The sequence below is a fragment of the Apteryx mantelli genome, chromosome 28 (genome assembly GCF_036417845.1).
Source record: "Apteryx mantelli isolate bAptMan1 chromosome 28, bAptMan1.hap1, whole genome shotgun sequence".
Taxonomy (NCBI): Eukaryota; Metazoa; Chordata; class Aves; order Apterygiformes; family Apterygidae; genus Apteryx; species Apteryx mantelli.
In genome coordinates this window covers 1,508,585-1,526,261 of record NC_090005.1, presented here as the reverse complement: position 1 = coordinate 1,526,261, position 17,677 = coordinate 1,508,585, and the positions used below count along the sequence as shown (strand labels likewise).

The window sequence follows — 17,677 nt, the reverse complement described above, 5'->3', positions numbered from 1 at the left end:
CCTCGCTGTGCCGCCGCAAGGACGCTCGCAGCCGCCCGCGCCCCGGAACCCCGCTCTCCTCGGCGGCGCGGCACGGCCCAGCCCGGCGCGTTCACGCTCCGCCGCTGCTCAGAGAGGCTGAACTGTTTACGAGGCGCCTGGCCTGGATCTCGGCTCAATTAGGAGAACAAAACCCGACGGGGCAGAGGCGCAGCCAGGCCCCGAGCTGGAGCCAGGCGCACCCCTGGGGACGGCGCTTCCCAGACGCTCTCCTGGCATCCCCACGCTCCCCCTCACTAACCGGCCGGGCTGCAGGCCCCGCCGAGACCCCAGCCCTCCGCCCCGGCCCAGCGCCCACCGGCACGACCCCCCCCCCCTTGGAGCAGCGCTGGGGAGAGGGGCCGGGGCACAGCTTCCCCCTTTCCCGCACCCTGGACTCTCACGCACCTCCAGCTGGGGCCAGGCGGCGAGGCCGAGTTGAGGGCAGAGCCGGGCACATGGCACCGCAGCAGCGCAGCCGGTCACGGGCTCGGCACGCCAGGGCTGGGGGCAGTGTGGGGCCACGCGGCTGGCGAGGGTCTGCGCAAGCGGAGGCACTGGTCCGGATCTCATCCCATCCCTGCACGGAGAGCCGGCGTTCGAGAGAAGCCCCAGGGCTGCCAGGCTCCGGCGGGGCCAGCTCTCAGAGGAGTCCAAGCAGTCTGTCCATCGCTGGAGCCGAGCCGAGCCCGAAGCTGGGTTTGAGCAGGGTGCCGCTCCGGCGGGGCGCTCTGTGACGAGTCCCACGCGCCCGTGAACGTGCCAGCAAGCGGGGAGCTGCAGTTCGCTCTTGGCCACCTTTGCTCAGGGATTTCACTGGCAGGACGTGCACTGCACGTGCCCGCAACCCAGAAACGGTGCTGGTCCACGGGGCTGTCCACGGGCTCCGAGGCTGGAGGTCTGCATGGGACGTAGGCCCATCCGTCCTCCCCGGGCTGCAGAGCGGAGCAGCCCCTGAGGCCCCGCCAGAGGCCCCAGCGCTGCCGGGGAGCGCGCAAAGGTGCCGCTACGCACAGCGGGAAACGGCGCAGCCGCTACGGCAGCGCAGGGCCGGCTCTGGAGACGACACGGCCACCGGCAGCGCGACCAGGACTCGCGGGCGTCGAGGAGCCGAGGCAGCCAGGCAGACGCTCGTGGGCACTTGCGTTTTCGGCGAGTCCCGGGGAGCTTGGTCTGCTCGTGTTGGGGCCCAGCGAGGCAGCAGAGTCAGGGCAGCAGGTCAGTGGCACGCGTGGGCTGGGCCCAGGCAGGGCCTTCGGGCAGCCGGCACTCGTGGGGGTCCCGGCGGTGGGGGCACCCAGCCTGCCCCGGCCCCGTGGAGCCACAGCACCTGCCAGCCCGACAACCTGGAGCCTGCGGTGCAGCGTGACCCCGCGCCGGGAGCCTCCAGCTGCAATCGCAGCAGGGCTGGCTAAAAATAGCCCGCAGCAGCTCCTCGCTGCCACCGCGGTGCTAAATATAGCCCAGTATTGACCCGGCAGCAGGACCGACGGCCCGGGAGAGCAGGAGGGAGCACCGCCATCTGACACGGAGGGAGGCCGGGAGCGAGCGAGGCCTAGGAAACCACGCGGGACCAGCCCTGCGGAGAGCAGGGGGAGCTGCGGTCACGGCAGCCGCAAGCCTGGGCCTGCGGATCGGGAGGGGGCCGGATCCCCCCTGGGGAACCCCTCCCGCCCCCGGATGCCGGGGTTCCCCGGGTGGGTGAATCCGGGCTGGGGAGCCCAGGGAGCGGGTCCCCGCACCGCGCTCACACACCGGCAGCGAGAGAGGCTGCCTGCTGCATCACTGAAAGGGATTAATATTTATGGGGATTTAAAAATAGCTGTCGCATTGAGCTTCCCCCTCACGTGCAGAGTCAGCGGGGTGCAGGGAAGCTGCTAAATTAGATGTCACCGTGCAGAGGGATCTGCTCAGTCAGGCAGGAGCGGGGATAAAAATAGACCGTGCCGTGCGTGCGTGTCTCTCCTGCAAAGCAGGGCCAGCTCCCGCGGGATCCCCCGCCTCCGCGCACCGGCATCCCCGCACCATGCCCCGCCGTCCCCAGCTCCTGCGGGATCCCCCGCCTCCGCGCACCGGCATCCCCGCACCATGCACCGCTGTCCCCACGAGGGCACCCCGGAGAGGGTGGGGGGGATTGGGCTCTCCCACCCCGTGGGAGGGTCTCAGCCTGGCAGCCGGACCGGCAGTGCTTTAACCCGCCTGCGCAGCCTCCGCCCCACCGTGCCTGGCCCCGGCCAAGGCCCCGCACGAGCAGCTGCCAGGGGGAAATCTCTGGCTCCAGGAAGCAACGCCGGTGCCCTGCCAGCAGCACCACGCCAGCGTGTGACAAGCAGGCAGCCCCAGCCCTGGCAGCCGGCAGGGTCCCAGCGCCCCAGCCGTGCCCAGCCGGCGCACAACCACCTGCCGGCGAAAGTGAGAGGGTTCGGCTCAGGCCTGGAGCCGGGTCTGCGGCTGGCGCCAAACCAGCACCGCGGCACCGAATCCAAAAGGGACCACGTGGGGTCAGCACTGGAAACCCACCCGGGCCCGAAGCCAGAGCGGCTTTGCAGAGTGGCCTCGGAGGGAACCGTCAGGGCTGTGAGCGGCCCTGTAAAGCCAGGGGAGCTCCGAGCGACGCTGGCGGAGCTGCATGGGCGGTGTGTGCGTGGAGAGGGCGCTTCAGGAGAGCAGTACGAGGGGCCACGGGGCAGCGGAGCCTGGGCTCTGCAGAGGGCTGACATCTCCGTGCCAGGGCTCGGTTTTGGGAGCCGGCAGCAGAGCAGCTCCTGGCCGGGTGGTTTCCAGCCCAAAGCCGCTTCGCCATTCAGCGACGGCACTGCACCCTCTGCCGCTCCGCGGAGGAAGAGCTCGCCGCTGCCGGCGCACACAAAGCCCGGCACAGATGGCTGTGCACACCGAGGGGCCGGGACAGCACCGCGCTATTAGCTTTGATCATTGTGCAAACAAAGACGGGGCCAGATGGTCTCCCGCAACACCCAAGCGGAGGAATCCGGAGCTCCCAGCCCCTGACCTTGGCCCCAGCGGTGCGCACTGCCTGCTTGCACATCCTACCTACACACGTGTGCTGCTGTGGGGCTAAGCCTTTCCACAAGGAAGAGCTCCAGCGGCAGCAGGGGAGGGAAGCGACCTTCCCGGAGGCGGGTGCAAGTGCCTCGCTGAATGTGAGCCTCCCAGCGCACCCAGCCGCGAGTGGGGTAGTTACTGCCTCCCAGAGCATTTCCCTGGGGCTGCTCCTCTACAGCACCCCCAGGCTCACGGATCCCTGAGGGGCCAGATTGGACGCTGCTGCCAGAGGAGCCACCAGCCAAGCGGCCCACAACACGCAGAGGAGGGACAGAGAAACTTCCCTTCAAGACCCCAAGACCTCCTGCTCCTAGGAGGGTTTCCTTGGGGACCCCAAGATCAAACCCCTGCTCCTAGGAGGGTTTCCTTGGAGACCCCAAATCAAACCCCTGCTCCTAGGAGGGTTTCCTTGGAGACCCCAAATCAAACCCCTGCTCCTGGAAGGGCGCCCACCACTGGGTGACTGCAGCACCCAGTACAACGGGCCCCGATCCCAGCCGGGGCCACCGCAGCGGGTGATTTGGGGGGGGGGGGGAGCACCGTGCCCGAGCGCGGTGCCGGCTGCCGCCGCGGGGGCCTTTCCCCGGGCTCGGGACTACAGCTCCCGGCGTGCCGCGGCGGCGGGGCGGGCCGCGCCGAGCCGCGCCGTGGTGCCAGCCGGGAGCGCAGCCGGGGCGGCGGGGTGCGCGCCGGAGAGCCCCGGCCCGCCGCTCCGAGCCGAGCCGAGCCGAGCCGAGCCGAGCCGAGCCGAGCCGAGCCGAGCCGAGCCGAGCCGAGCCGCGGCGGGCGGCGCGCTGCAGCGGTGAGTGCGGGCCGGAGCGGGGCCCGGCGGCGGCGCTCCGGCTGCACCGGGCCTCCCTCCGCTGGCCGCGGGGGGCGCGTCGCCCCGTCCGCTCGGGGCCGGCTCGCCGGGGGCACCGGCGGCTTCAGGGCCTCGCCGGCTCCCCGCGCTCGGCGGAGCGGGAGCAGGTGGCGCCGAGCCGATCTCCCCCCCCCTCCCCCCCCCCCCCGGGCCCGCAACGGGAGGGCTCCGGGCTCCCGGGAGCGCGGCCGCGGCGCAGACACCCCCGGCAGCAGGAAAGCAGAGGGCGGGGAGAAGCCTGCTGGGTTCCTATTCCCCCCCCCCCCCAAAAAAAAAAAAGCTGCGGGGATCCTGGCAGAAGGTGATGGGCTTGAGGGCTGGGGGCATGGAAAAATCCCTGCGCAGCCGTGGGGAGGCCCCACGGAGCGGGGACGGCATCAGGCCGGAGCAGTGCAGGCGTTTCTTGTTTGTGCGCTCGTTCCCCTTTTGCCTGCCTCCAAAGCAGCGCTGAAAGGCTTTGGGGCATAGGTCCTTCCACGCAGTCGCTCTGTGCTGCTCAGTGCTTCTTTTGGGCAGGGGCCAGGTCTTTGTTTCTAGTTATACAGGGTCCAGGACACAGAGGATCCTGAGCCTACGTCCATGGGAGCCTAGAAAAATCTAACTTGTAGAGTTCCCTTCACGTCTAAACTTTCCTTCTAAATTTAGCAGAAAAGGTTGAGAGGGAAACAGAGATCCAGCTGCTAACGTTATCATCTGGGATTGCTCACGTTTCCGCTGGCTGCATTAATTGCGGCCTCATCTCCATCTCCGGTCCCTAGAGTTGTACCTCCGCTCTGGAGCCCTGCCTCATTTCCATGCTGCAGGCTCTCATATTGCCGCTGCAAGCCGTCCTGGCTTTGTGCGGAGGGAACTGGCAGCTTTGGGGGCTCAGACTTGCTAAATTCTGCCAGTGATTCCAAGCGGGATTAGGATACAAAGGAATGCTGCATTAGTCTAATATGTCAGTCAGTTCCTTCACCCATCAGCTCCCTTTAAATACAGCAATGTTCACTAAAATCTTTGGTGTACTTGAGACTCTGGTTCAAACACTGATGCTGTCTTGCAAAGAAGGGTTTAAAATATTTATTTACTTGGGAAAGGGCAATTGCCATTGCTGCCCGAGATAGCGATCTCAGCTCCTCAGCTGCTCAGTCGGCTCATAATCACTTGCATTCTGGGAACATTAGAAAGATCAACCAAGATAAGCACCTATTGCACTAGTTGCATCTGTAGTGAAAGTTCCTGCGCAAGCATATCTCAGTCGGGCGAGCGGCAGAGGAGCTAGGAGGCTGCCTGCAAAGGGAAGCGGCCAGCTGCACGGGCTCCGGGCGCCCCGCGGTGAGTTGCCCTCCCGAGGTGCCCAGCGGGGTATGACCGAGGGGAGGGTGATGACACTGGCGGGCACTTACTGGGTCGCGGGTCAGCTGAACTGCAAGGGGACAGGAACAGACGGTGGCTGTGCACCTCTGGGAGCAAGAAAAGGTGGGGAAGGAGCTCTACCTTGGGGTGTTAGTAGCATAATTTTTGCCAGAGGTTGCGGGTTCGCCAGCAGCTGATCGGTGACAAAGCAAGCAGTAAACTCCTGGTGCTGTTTTGTTTCTCCTTTTCTCAGAAGTGGGGAGGTGCTGTCACATAAGGTGCTGAACTGACAGCCCTGCCAGTGCTTGCTCTGAACCCCAGGCCAAGAGCCTTCCTCTTCCCCAAAAGCTGTGGGGAGCCTGGGACCAAGAACGCAAGGGAAGTCAGTAGACTGAGTATGCAAAGGACTGGGCAGACAGGAAGGGTTCAGCTCCCCCACGGCAACGTGCTGTTTGTATCTGACCACAGTTATGGCTTTTCCCCTCCTTGGATGGACACTATCCAACGTCAGCGCAGTCCTGACCTTCACACTGTCTGATGAAACATTAAAGCTTTTCTGTCCTGAAAAACTGCTGCACAACTGGGAAAGCACAGCTTAGCAGCCATCTGCTCTAGGGGCGGAGTTGGAGTTCCTCCTGCTTTTGTGTTTTGCCTTGTTTTTCCTGCAGGTGAACAAATCCCCAGTGTAAAATTAGAAAGCAAATACCGTGAGGTCCGAGATGGGGGTAGGGACCTGGGCTTTAAGAGCGCAGTCTCTCTCAGCTAGGCTTTTGCAATAATGTGCAAAGCTCTATGTGCAATCTAAAGTGTGCAAGCAACGAGCTTGTGCAAGGGCTGCAAATATCAATCTAGAAATAGAGAAGATTCACAGATGAAATATTTTTAAGGTGGGGGAGGACAGAATTAGAGAAGCATGCAAATTTATCCTAATCATATGACCTAATGCTTGACATCCCCCAAAGCTCTCTTGCAAGAACAAATTAACATCTTGTACTAAATGTACTAGTTTCATCTGTCTAATCCTCATTTGTGTAAGCAAGGAAACTGAGGCATGGGGAGGGGAATTGCTTCAACTACACTTCTAAGTTTGGCCATTCTTCTTCTTTGTCACCAAGCTTCAGACTTGCAATTACCCTAGTTTGTAGACAGGACCAAGTAGAATCTCCTCATCATTTTTTGAAAATTAGACTAGTGATTGTCCTCAAATGGAAATTCCACTTTATTACTAAACATCCATGTTGCACCTCTAAGCATCAGGTTTGTTACCTTCAGCAGTCTTTGGATAACAGCATGATTTCGAAAAAAGAAGGGGAGCCAGAAGGGCCCTTGAGAGATGACCCAGTCAACCTCCAATTCCAAGGAGAAATTTCAGTAATTTTTTGCATTGTTTATGAAACTTGATTTTAAAACGTCCAATGAGGGAGACTGATCACTTTCCATGGGCAGTCCATCCCAACGTCACACCGTCTTTCTGCTTTATAAGGCTGCTCTGAATCTCCATTGTGCAGTTAACTCCACTACAACAATTTATCCCCTTCTCTTTGCAGCTATCTTTTAAGGATTTGAAAACTATTCATCACATCTCTCTTGAGTGTTCTCTAGACTAAACAAACCCATTTCCTTCAATCTGTCCTTGCAGGTCATGTTTTTCCTACACCTCTGTTCATTCACATTGCTCTCCCCTGGACTCTCTCCAGCTGCTCCTAGAACTGGATTGTATTCTAGCTGAGGCGTTAACAATATCTAGGAGAATTATTTCATGTCTGGCAAACAGTACTCCTGTTTATACGTTCCACACTGGTGTTTGCCTTTTTTTGCAACAACATGACATTTTTCACTCATGTTATGCTTCACTGCAACCCCTAGATTTTCTTTTGAAAACCTTTAGGAATTGCACCAGATTAGAGATGGGGTTTAGTTTCTCAGCTAGGATCGGAGTGACGAACTCTCTGGCTCCAAGTCCAGCTTTCAGACCAAGCTTCAATCTTTGTCTGCAATCGCCAGCAGTTGATATCCTTTGACCCAGGAGACAAGTGAAAAGAAGCCAAGCAATCTGCAGACCTGCAGCCTGTGTGTGGGTAGTGAAACAAAAGCCTTCTCCAGATATAAACTACCTGATGCCCGAGTAGCAGAGGTGGGTGAGCATCTGTTCTGCTCACCTAGCAGCCCTACCTCACCACAGCTGCCTGCACCACTGCGGAGGAGCCGCACGGGCAGCTGAGAGAGGCTTGAGAGTTACACTGTGCATACCAGGAGCTGCAGAATCAAGTGTCTGCTTTGTGTACTAGCCCTGGGCAGGGACAGGAAAGAGAGCGCCAGCTTCTGAAACAAGCCAGACCCAGCACTCTATAAGGAAACTCAGAACAGCTGGCAGTGACATACAGAGCATAATGTTAGATCTGGCTGGGACTCGCCTCCAGAGACCAAAGACTGTGAGAGCTAGAGAGAACAGCCACTCAGTCTTCCAGCTGTGGGAACCAAAGCAGCAAAAACACAAGGCTAGACATCGGGGGGGAAAAGCCCTTGCCTTGCTGGTCCTCTGTACAACAAGGAAAACAGTGTATTATCTAATGGCGCTGCTCTTCCTTGGGACATGGACAAAGATGATTTTATGTAAGGCTTTCCCTCATCTCAGTGTAAAAGTATTCTACTTTACAGTTATTTCCCCATTGTGCTATTTCTTGTAATCCCTGAAAACTGCTAAGCCAGATACCTTGTCTTTCCGGTAGTGCTAAAATGTGACTGATACCTGCTACTGCTAGTTATCAAGGCAGCAATATAAAAATCCTTTCTGATATCTGCATTGTCCATAGTCCCAGGGCACCATTCCAAAGACTGGTGTTGCTATCCGTTTGCTATCTGAAAGGGTAATGCTGTCTTGCTTCCTCTTCTTCCTGAGATTGTTTGGAAAAACGTCTCTGTGCCTTTCTCCTAGATGGCATCTGTTCCTTACGGGTAGGACAAGAGCTGTCTCCTTTGCAGCTCTTGCTATTGAAATATACTCCCAATACAGTCTTCCTTGTTATCTCCAACTTATTTTCTGTTGCTAAAGAAGAATCTCTCTCCTTCCCAATGCAGGACTTTTTGTTACTCTTTTCTTAAGTCTTAAATTGGAAGGCAAAGCACGTAAGCTAGATGACAAGACCAGCAAGCCCCTAGAGCTATGCAGAATCCTAATAAATCAGTGGAAGCAATTGAGAGATCTGTCATTATATAGCTGTTGTGCCTTTATTTTGCAAAGACTGGTGCTTTATTTCTGAGTTTAAGGTATGCTGAACCCATAAACATATAAGTAGCTTCATGTGTAAGTGCTTCCATGATTAACACTGTCACGATGACTTTGAAAGTGCTTCAAGTATTTGTCTGAGTCTTCTCAGGCAGTCGTGGAATTGAACCTTGACATCCTGGTTCCAAGAAGACATTTCAGCAGATCACAAGTAGCTCCTGTCACAGACAGGCTTCCCACACATTATTCCCAAATCTCAGCTGTTCCCGGATTTAGCTTCCCCTCAGAAATGTCAGCTCTACAAATGGAAATAATGAGTTGCAGAGAAGCGAACTGACTTGTGATTTTTATAGCAACTGCAACAGAACTCAGGTTTGCTTAACAGCAACAGAGAGCTCCACTGCTCTTAGCTGAGTAACGTAGATAGAGGATTACCAAAATCTGAGTACTAACCTGGCTCTGGTTTAGTTTCAGGGGTGCCTGATTAAAATAAAAGCCAACATGAATGTGGGAACAGCGCACAGCGAGGTGAACCCCAACACCCGTGTCATGAACAGCCGGGGCATCTGGTTGTCCTACGTCCTCGGAATTGGCCTGCTGCACGTCGTACTCCTGAGTATCCCCTTCTTCAGCGTTCCTGTGGTTTGGACTCTTACTAACATCATTCACAACATGGTAAGGGAACAGCACGGTTGGCTTGATTTCCTGGGGCGTGCAGAGGTGGGTCTCCCAGCACCAGCTGTTCTTGTGAGAGGTCTAGTAAGATGCCTGTTAAAACAATTCCTTTTCCTGCATTTCCAAAGATGTGGAGTGACTTACTCAACCTCCACCCCTCAGACTGCACCTTTGCCTCTAGCTCATATATTTAAATCAGCCCAGGTGCCGATGAGACACCAAACGTCTGGTGAGGTTGCTCAGAGGGGACACAGAACTGATTTGCCTGCAGGGTAGGTCCCTTTGCTGTGTCCACCTGAACAGAGGAATAGATTTTACAGGCCACAGAAGCTAGCATAACAGCTTTCACTTTGGTTGATACAATAAGACTGAACTGGCCTCATTAGAGTAAAAAACAAGATTGAAAAACAAACCAATTTGTTCAGCTTAAAGTGAAAGATGAGTTCAGGAACAGATTCACTTCTTCTAAGGATCAGGTACCTAAATGAACATTCATCTGTGTCATGCTAGATGTGTACAGGTATGCACAGCAGACCCCAACAGATGTGCATGCTGCAGCCAGGAGAACAGTGTACCAAGGCCATCTGTGATGCCAGAACCTGCTCTGTTTATACAGTGACGTCCTCTGCTGTGTCCTGGAAAAGCTGCAGCCACTCAGTAAAACCTTTCCTAGCAAGCAGAGGAAAACCATGATCTGTTTAATGGCTCACTTCTATGCCTCTGCCACCCCTTGTGCAAGTCTTAGCATGCTTGTGTCCTAGAGCTGAGAGCAGACCTCTAAGCAGCAACTCTCCCTCTGGCAAGAGAGCCAAATTACTTCACAGAGATGCAGCAATCGATTTTGTATCCTTTACTCTAAATAGCATCTCTGGCTGAGATTATTCAGGAGTCAGAAATGCCCCTCTTACTGGGGACTCTCATGCTTATGTTATCTATGTTTCTAGCCAAAAAAAAAAAAAAGAAGAAAAAAAACCAGCTGGAGCTGCTGGGGGCTGAGTTCAGCACAAATACTGCCTGCTTTTCATCCAGATCCCCTTCTCCTCCCTTCCCCTTCTCTCCCCTGCCGCCCATCTTGTGCCCATCCTGGGACCAGGAAGGAGTTTAAAAGGCCAGCAATAACTACATTTAAAAGACAAGCCTAACTTAGCCAGCCATTTGCTGCTTATCTGTAACTCATGTTCCACTTCAAGAAGTTAACTTGTAATTAGAGTAGGAACAGACCCTTCTTAAAAGCATTTAGCATTGCTGTTGCATGGTACAACGAGCCTGTGCTAATATCCTGATCCCACCATCTTCCTTGTTTATGCCCAGGAGCTGACTGAGAGGCCTCCAGTGCTAACAGCTCAGTCTGAGCTAGCCCCAGCCAGCAGTCTTCCTCCTTAGCCCTTGCAGCTTCATTAGCTGCTGTCGGCGTAAGGACACTTTCCAGGGATGGTGATGTGTCCCTCTAGCGGAACAGCACGCTGGTGCAAGTTGCCAGTCTGACCCCTTTTTCACAACTGTACTGTTGTTGCTGAAGTTGAACTCTCTCTGGTGGTGTGCTGAGGGACACACCGCACGCCGTGCGCGCTTCAGGCTGCGTTTGTATTTGCTACAGAGTATGTACATCTTCCTACATACCGTGAAAGGAACGCCTTTTGAGACTCCAGATCAAGGGAAGGCTCGGCTGCTCACGCACTGGGAGCAGATGGACTACGGCGTGCAGTTCACAGCGTCGCGCAAGTTCCTGACCATCATGCCCATTGTACTGTGAGTACTTCAGGGCACAGGCTGTCTCACATGCCTGTGCTAATCAATGCTGCTGTTGAATATGCTGTCCTGGGAAAACAAAACACTCTACCGCCCTCAAAAGAAAATCAAGTCTCTTCCGCTTCCTTCCCGAGTTCTGCTTTTAAAGCAATAGACTAACAGATGTATTTAGCAGTAGGCTACAGTATAATGTGCTTACACCAGTAGTCTTCTTGGCCACTCTCAGGCTAAATGTTTTGGAGAACAGTCTCCAGCTTGCTTTGGGGTCCTCTGCAACCTGAGTTAATGCTCATAGGGCACTTCTAGATAGATCAGTATAGACCTATGCTGTTCTAAGGTCCAGTATCCTGTACATTGCTGGGCTATTAGTGACCTTGTTTCTATAGACTATGATAATACTTAAGAGCCTGTTGCGGACTATGATCCTGTGATAATAGCTGCTGAACAGAACAAAAACACAGGTCTTGTCCCAGAAGAGGTCAGATAAAGGCTTAAGAAAACAGGTATATGAAAGAATGGAGAACCTGAGGGGAAAAAATGCAATCACTACAATGACAAGTGATCTTGACCTGCCTAGTTTCTACATGATACTGTCTGGTTTTCTGGCTCAAAAGCACAGGAAAGAGTATCAGGCTGTTTTTAAAGAAGGGTACTGAAGAGGCTGGATGGACAGCTGGAGGCTAGTCTTCCCATGTTCAAGAGAGAGAAAACGGGAGAAAAGAAATTAATGAGCACTGTTTCTGCCCCCAAGTTTGTTGTTTGTCAAATACAGAGTCTTCTTTCCCTGTTCCTAAGCTAGTTATTGCATCCATATAGGAGGTCTGTTTTTGTAGGGTGATTCATCAAAGGAGCGAGGGAAGCCATAACCGATCATTTATTTGAAGGTATCTTTGTGCTTCTGGGAGCCACGAGGAAGACTGAAGCCGTAGGTGCTGTAATTCAACTCCCTCTTTTTGTTCCCCTCCTTTCCAGGTATTTTCTAACCAGCTTTTACACAAAGTATGACCGGATACACTTCATAATCAACACCATCTCTCTTATGAGTGTCCTGATCCCCAAACTGCCCCAGTTTCATGGAGTCCGGATCTTTGGGATCAACAAGTACTGAACTGCTTGGATGGAGTGAATTGAAGAGGAGCAGGGGAGAGGGTGAAATTCCTTCTCTTTAGTCCTGTTTCTTTACCCTCATGCACACTGGGATATAGTTTCACGGCGGCTGTTTAAATACAGTATCCAATAGACGTATACCGCATGCTGGATCCTCCATGCCCAATAAATCTAAACAAGCTCCAGAGTAGAGTTTAGTGCGGAGCAGGATACATGATGCTGGATTTCTTTTATTCCAGTGTCATTAAGTAGATGCAGATACACTGAGACTTCAAGGTACAAAGAGGATGAATTCTGGGGAGGTTTTCATCTATCCCAGACATTGAATGAAAAGTATGGGGATGAGGGGAAAAGCTTCTAGTGCTGGTACTATTGCTGTGGTAAATGCACTTTAAAATATATTTCTCTTTCTGAAGCTAGGTGCTTTAAGTGATATGTGGGAAAATTCAAAGGGATACAGCCAGACTTTCCCAATACTTGATTGTTTTAGGGTATGGGTTTCATATCTGGGCAGGGAGTAGGGGAGAAGAGAATGACAGATTTTTATTTTTAAATCCTTTATCCCACTGAGAAAGGAAATTCTTTTACTGAAAAGAATACAGGAAGGAATGACCTGCAATTTGACAGAGCTTTCGGTTTTCTATGGTACCATTCATGTGGTCCAGGGGAAAAGTCCTAATCAGATCCTAAATCATGCTAGTTATTTTCAGCTCATACCAGAATCTGAGCAACTTTGCTCCCCACCCCAAACAACCCATTCTAAAGCACACACTGAGCACTCAGGCAGTGCTCAGTAGAGCATTTGGATTAAGGGGCAGGGTGCAAGTTATTTTAATGACTGACTAGAAGTGTCACTGAGCTACTTGGTACATGGAGATCATATGAGGATGCAAGAAACTGAAGACTGACAGGTATAGGCCAAATGAGACAGATGGCTGCTTGCTACAGGCAGTTAATGGCTGTGACTGGAATTTTTCTCCTCCAGCCAGCAACTTGGTCTCCCAAATCTGTGTACACGTTACTGACATCTGCTAGTTCTCCAGTTAGCTGTGGACTTAACTCAGCGTCTCACTTCACACCAGGAAAAGTGTTTGACTTCTGACTTAACCTGAAGTCTGAAGTCTGTCCCTCACCTCTATGCACAGTCTTGCCCAAGTCCTGCAGCAGCATCCCCTGGCCCTCAAATGACCATTGGAAAGGGTAAGGGAGCTGTAGGACAGCTGTACTAACAAGTGGCACCAGCAGCAGACAGCTAACTGCACTGACCAACAGAAGGATGTAATGGGTCACTGAAGATAACTGATGATTTAGTATAGAAACAGTATTGAGATTTTTCCCCATAAAATTATCCACCTAAATAAAATAGGTTTGCAGGTTTATATCTCCTGGTTGAGAGGTCTTTCTACTGTTCACAGAGCAGTAGGTTTTTATTTTGGATTGTGTGCTGGTTGAAATGTTTTTCCTCATGCTTCCCCTGAAAGCCTGTATTTTTGTTGTCTTAGTGCTTATATTATCTCACATTTTTGACAACAATATAAACATTTTAAATATGGTATTTTTGTTCCTGCATTAGCCAAGTATAGCCTTAGAGGTCTGTGGGCAATAGAGTGGATATTGACGACTTCTGTTTGATGGTCTCAGCATAGGACAGAGATAGAAGAACTTCAAGTTTGCATATAAGGTCTAGTAATACTCCATGCATTATTTTGGGCAAGCTGTTTTACTTCTCTGTCTCAGATTTACTATCAGACTGCTGCAGAGAAAGGGAAAAAAACATTTAATGTATCTCAGAGGGCTGTTGTAACGCCTAGAGAAGCATTATCTAATATGTTTGAAATGGAAATATTCTAAGTGAAAAGGAAGCTCTTGAGAAGATAGAAAGAAAAGAGAGTCTGGCTTGATACTTGAGTGCTATTCTCCAGCAAGGGAGTTTGACAGACGTCTAATTTATTTGGTTTGTTTTTCTTTTGTTTTTGTTTTTGTTTTTTTTAAATCTTTTAACCACCATGACATAGAGATTGCTGCTTTAGTTAAGGTACTACATACCCTAAAGCTAATATACTCTTTAAGCTACTAGACAATGACTTTTGAAATAAAATATTGTTTTCAAATTAGAGCTAGTTTTTCAATCAGCTGAGTATCTTTGATACTGTTGATTTCTTAGTCATTTTAATGTCTTGAATGCCTGCAGAAGGACTGCTACCCTCACATTTGCAGAGCCTGTTCTTAACAGGAGGGCTAGGTCAATATCCATGATGTGGACTGTACGGTGCTTAACAGATCTGAATGTCTGACAGCACATGGAATGTGCATGCTATCGGCAAATCTTCTCCAGAGAAAGAGCACAATTTAGTTATTTAGGTAGAATGTGAGGGGGGAAAAACATCCACTTATCTGCAACAAAAACAATTGATTTACCAAGGATGCTTTTGCTTAAAAACATTATTCCAATAGATATATTTATTGACTATTTCTGTAAGTACATGCACATTACACAAAATCAGAACAATTTTGACATTTTAGCAGAAATATAAACTGAAGTTAGGGGTCAGATTTTTGTTAAAATACAGCACTGTAGCTTCATTGAAAGTCCTGTTGTTACAGCAGCTGAGGATCTGAACATACATTATTTGTACTCTTAACTGACACTATGGACATTTGATTCCATTTTGTTGAATTAAGATTAACTGCAAAACAATATAGAATAGAATGGAATTACAAGCTTCTCAAAAGAGCAGTTTTTAAAGCCTAAAATTTCTTGTTAGACAAAGCCTTAATTATTATAGCAAACTTTTCTGATTTACTTTGTTCACACTGAAATGAATTAAAATAGCCATTACACACATGTATTGGGGGTTACATGGCAAGTTGCATTCTTCACAACATAGGTACAGCATTTTTGCCATGGAATATCTGGAAGTTAACTTGGACTCATACAGTTAATCCAATCAAGTGAAATATAAATGAAAACAGGAGAAATATGGAAAAACGAGAGTAAAAACTGAAGAAACATTTCATGTTAATTATATAGTATGTTAAGTACCTAGATAAAATTAATAGTTACTTGAACAGTTATTGACCTGATAGTATCTTCCTTAAGATGCCATCTTCAAGATAAGTATAAGAATTAATAAAAAAATAGAAAACAAGCCACAGATTAATTTTAATTAAGCCACGGTTGCAATTGCTACTTGTTAGGTGTGCCTAAGCTAGGTTTCACTTAAAGAGCTTTGGTACTGCTGGCTGAGCCACCTTAATACACAAGTTTTGTGGCTGGCTCCTTCCTGTCAGTGTATCAAGGGAGCAAGTTGTACCTGACCTAATTTCTTGTTAACCATCTCCACTGCAACAGTGTGAAAATAACAGATAGAGTTTGGGGTCTCCTGGAACTCTGCACCAAAACTACTTCTGTTTTATTTCTGTTTGTTTTATAGAAGTGAGAGTTTAGTCCTAGAAGGCTAATCTTGGACACAAAAAAGTTAAAGAAGATAATCAAAACGCTACAACTCCTATGGGATAAGTCACTTCAGGGAAAAGGGACATCAGGATAACAGAGACAGGATGAGGGATTTTCAGACAGTAATGTATTTGCAGCTAGCATAGCAGTGATACAAGGGTGAAGCCTACCTTTTGCAGAGGGAACCGGAACAGGAGCGAGAGGACTGTCCGTTAGTTCTTTTAGACCACAGGATTTTCTCCAAGAACCTGCATGAAGGAGAGAGTTGATTGTTACTGGTTTTAAATGGGATTTTGATCACAACACACGTGACATTTTCCTCTAAGCCTTGTACTGGCTCCCTGCAGAGCGACTAGGGTAAACTTCAGCTGGAGAATTAAAGGTAGACTCCATTGTGTGACTGAGAAACAAAGAATGGACAAGTATGTACCTAAAATGCTTTTCATTTGTGTTTTGCTGTGGATGGAGAAGGGAAAAAGGTTTTGAAAAGCACCACTAGATGAGTTCACAGGCACTGGCAAAAGCCATCCCTTTGCCTGATCTTGTTGCAGGCAAAAACTGCTCTAAGCCATCGTTAAGACCATGTACTTATTCACACAGTACAGAAATCACTGCACCAGCAAAAGTCACAAAACAATCAAGTACTACCAGCTTGATGTTTCCAAATTAGGGATCCTGTCTTGCAATTCATTTAATATAGCTAACAGGATGTCATGGAACCCAACCCTTTACAGGAGAAAGCCTTTAAAAAAGAATACCCTGAGATCCAGGGCTACTTAATTTCAGAGGGTTTTTTTTTGTTTTGTTTTGTTTTTTAAATAAAGGCATGGTACTGGCCCTTGAAAAAGGGACAGCAGCTGGGTTACCATTGTTAACACATTAATATTTCCTGTTGTGACTTACATTGCTTTATCATTGCCCATAATATATATTTTAAGCATGCGAGTGTGTGTATATGTATCCTCCCTGGATCAATTTAAGCAAGCTAAATTAGTTTTTTATGGAACATTCTCACATTGTACATAGTTTTAGGGTTTTTTTCCAGTAGCCCTTCTTTTTGCTGTGTATACAAAAGTCTCATCTAGAGAACTTTCTAAAATAAAGTGTGAATATTTTTATTACTCCTTTGTACAGTATTCTAAGAGAAACTAATAAAGTAAGTATTCATGTAAAAACTTGTATTTGGTTCCCTGAATTTTATATGGACAGGTTCTGCTGTTAAACAAGAGTGGCAAATAAATAACATTGCATGGCAACTGCAAGCCCACCAAATCCTAGACTGCAGTAAAGCAGAAAGCTTGCAGCCTCCTGCACGAATCCCTTGACAGAGTACTACACCAGTGAATTGCACGAGCCTTCTGCCTAGTAACAATGGAGCACGACGCATGGAAATGTATGTGCATCACTGTTCACCTGGAAACACAGACAAGTATAAAAGACAGACACGCAGAGTGCTTTGTCCTCAGTGCCCTTCTCCTTGCATACCTGGTGTTCAGACTTTTAAAAGCAAACTGTAGAAATTATATAAAATCTTACAGAAAATCCCAAGAAGTGGTTTATGACAGCATTCATACCTGTAACACACATACACTGTCCAGAGATTTAAATTCAATGATTAACAACATAAGGCAGATAGTTAATAAAAGTGCTCCCAGTAAAATAATATCATTGCCCTCTTGTCTACGACACACCTAGTTATTTCCCTCTGACAGGTTTAGTGAAATGCTCCAAAACCATAATGCATTATTCCTCATCCTAATAGATAAAAAGTGTAATACAAGCGAAAATTAAAACTAGACTAGAAATGAAACTAATCTTACGATATAAGAAGAATTAATCTGTGGAACAACTTAAGGTTATCCACAGCCATTGTAATAGATCATGACAGAACACCACACATTGATGACAGAAATAACTTTTTGGAGGAAGAATTATGTAAACAATAGCCAATTGCCCTAATATAGCACATACTTCCGGATATCTGAAATATTTCCCCACCCCTACTGCTTTAAAGGGGCAATACCACTTATGAAATACAACAGATTGCATACACATTTGCACTGATCAGCAGATGAGAAGAGAAGCCACTTCACACTGTAAACAGGCAAGTAAATTTTTTAAGAGCTTTCAGTATGGGAGAGGGGTAGAGCAAACTATCTGTTAAGAGTAGCATCTTAGTTTT

General features: G+C 49.8%; 1 protein-coding gene across 1 annotated transcript; it reads left to right on the top strand.

Annotated features, from left to right (window-relative positions):
• The first annotated feature begins 3,828 nt into the window (after nt 1–3,828).
• ORMDL3 (ORMDL sphingolipid biosynthesis regulator 3) lies at nt 3,829–16,670 on the top strand. The gene is made up of 4 exons (XM_067312040.1): nt 3,829–3,883; nt 8,976–9,182; nt 10,780–10,931; nt 11,904–16,670. Exons 2-4 carry the CDS (start codon nt 9,009–9,011, stop codon nt 12,037–12,039), a joined length of 462 nt encoding a protein of 153 aa, XP_067168141.1. The 5' UTR covers nt 3,829–3,883; nt 8,976–9,008; the 3' UTR covers nt 12,040–16,670.
• The last annotated feature ends 1,007 nt before the right edge of the window (nt 16,671–17,677 follow it).